This window comes from Cariama cristata, unplaced genomic scaffold, assembly GCF_000690535.1.
Source record: "Cariama cristata isolate BGI_N322 unplaced genomic scaffold, ASM69053v1 scaffold27523, whole genome shotgun sequence".
In the NCBI taxonomy this organism is placed as follows: domain Eukaryota; kingdom Metazoa; phylum Chordata; class Aves; order Cariamiformes; family Cariamidae; genus Cariama; species Cariama cristata.
The window spans coordinates 1-1,422 of record NW_009608222.1 but is presented as its reverse complement, the minus strand read 5'-3'; the positions used below and the strand labels follow the sequence as shown (position 1 = coordinate 1,422).

Below are 1,422 nucleotides of genomic sequence, written 5' to 3'. Positions count from 1 at the left end.
CTCGGGCCGGCCGCCCCCGCCCCCAGTGCTAACCCATGCCTCCCTCTGCCAGCACGCAGCCAAGCAAGCTGCAGCCTCCGCCACCCAGACCATCGCTGCCGCACAGCACGCAGCCTCCTCCAACAAGAATCCTGCTGCACAGCAGCAGCTGGTCCAGAGCTGCAAGGTAAGGACCTGGGCCTGATCCTGGCATCTACTGCTCTGCCTCTCCCCATCCCTTCTCCCATTATCTGTGCCGGGGCTTTGTGCTCGGCTGCAGTGGGCAGCCAGGACCTTGGGGTCCTCACGCAGCTCCCCCAGGAGCTGATCTTTCAGTCACTGGTCCTGGATTAGACCCGTCTCCTCCCAGCCAAGCCTCTCCAGTGACCCTCCTCTCTGGCAGGTGGTGGCAGAGCAGATTCCGATGCTGGTGCAGGGCGTGCGAGGAAGTCAGTCCCAACCAGACAGCCCCAGCGCCCAGCTGGCTCTCATTGCTGCAAGCCAGAACTTCCTGCAGGTACCTGCGCTGCCCGGAGCGTCCCACACTGGCTCTGGCGTTAAATCTTTCCTACCGTGCCTGGCCCTCCTAAGATACTGGGAAACCTACTGCACCTGGGCAGCAGAGAGATGCTGCGTGTTCATCCCCTTCTCACTGCTTTTTCTTTTGGCCACGCAGCCTGGTGGGAAGATGGTAGCTGCAGCCAAGGCCCCTGTCCCTACCATCACGGACCAAGCCTCTGCGATGCAGCTCAGCCAGTGTGCCAAGAACTTGGCCGCAGCTCTGGCTGAGCTCCGCACAGCTGCCCAGAAGGTGAGAGAGGCTGGGTCCCATCCTGCGGAGGGACGCCGGCTGTGTGGAGCTGGGAGGAAGAATGGGACATCCCGGTGCAAGTCATAGTCTCTGCCACAGGAGAGTGAGCTCAGCGGTTGCCCCCCTTACCTTCCCTTCTCCCCCATCGCAGGCTCAGGAGGCATGCGGACCTCTGGAGATAGACTCCGCGCTGGGTCTGGTGCAGAGCCTGGAGAGGGACTTGCAGGAAGCCAAGGCAGCTGCCCGTGATGGCAAACTCAAGCCTCTGCCGGGAGAGACGGTGAGGGCGTGGAGAAAGGTGGCATGGAGCGATGTGGGGTGGGTGCTGGAGTGAGGGAGCCACCAGAACATGCAGCCCACCAGCATTTCCCCACTTATCCCCCCGCAGATGGAGAAGTGTGCCCAGGACCTGGGGAACAGCACAAAAGCCGTCAGCTCTGCCATCGCTCACCTCCTGGGAGAGGTGGCCCAGGGAAACGAGAACTACACAGGTACCGGTCTCCGTGCCGGGGTGGGGAGAGGGGAGGGGGCCATGCCTTCAGCCACTGACCTCTCCATCCCCCCAGGGATTGCTGCCCGAGAGGTGGCCCAGGCCCTGCGCTCACTCAGCCAGGCTGCCCGTGGCGTGGCAG

The 1,422-nt window shown here is 63.3% G+C and overlaps 1 protein-coding gene across 1 annotated transcript in view; it reads left to right on the top strand.

Annotated features, from left to right (window-relative positions):
* The window catches only part of LOC104159209 (talin-1-like), a gene marked incomplete at its 3' end in the record, with an annotated part of 14,646 nt that extends 13,231 nt beyond the window's left edge, over positions 1–1,415 (top strand). The window contains 6 exon segments of the mRNA XM_009697057.1: positions 53–166; positions 383–496; positions 656–790; positions 942–1,070; positions 1,179–1,281; positions 1,357–1,415. Of these exon segments, the coding sequence (XP_009695359.1) occupies positions 53–166; positions 383–496; positions 656–790; positions 942–1,070; positions 1,179–1,281; positions 1,357–1,415 (654 nt within the window).
* Positions 1,416–1,422: the final 7 nt, after the last annotated feature.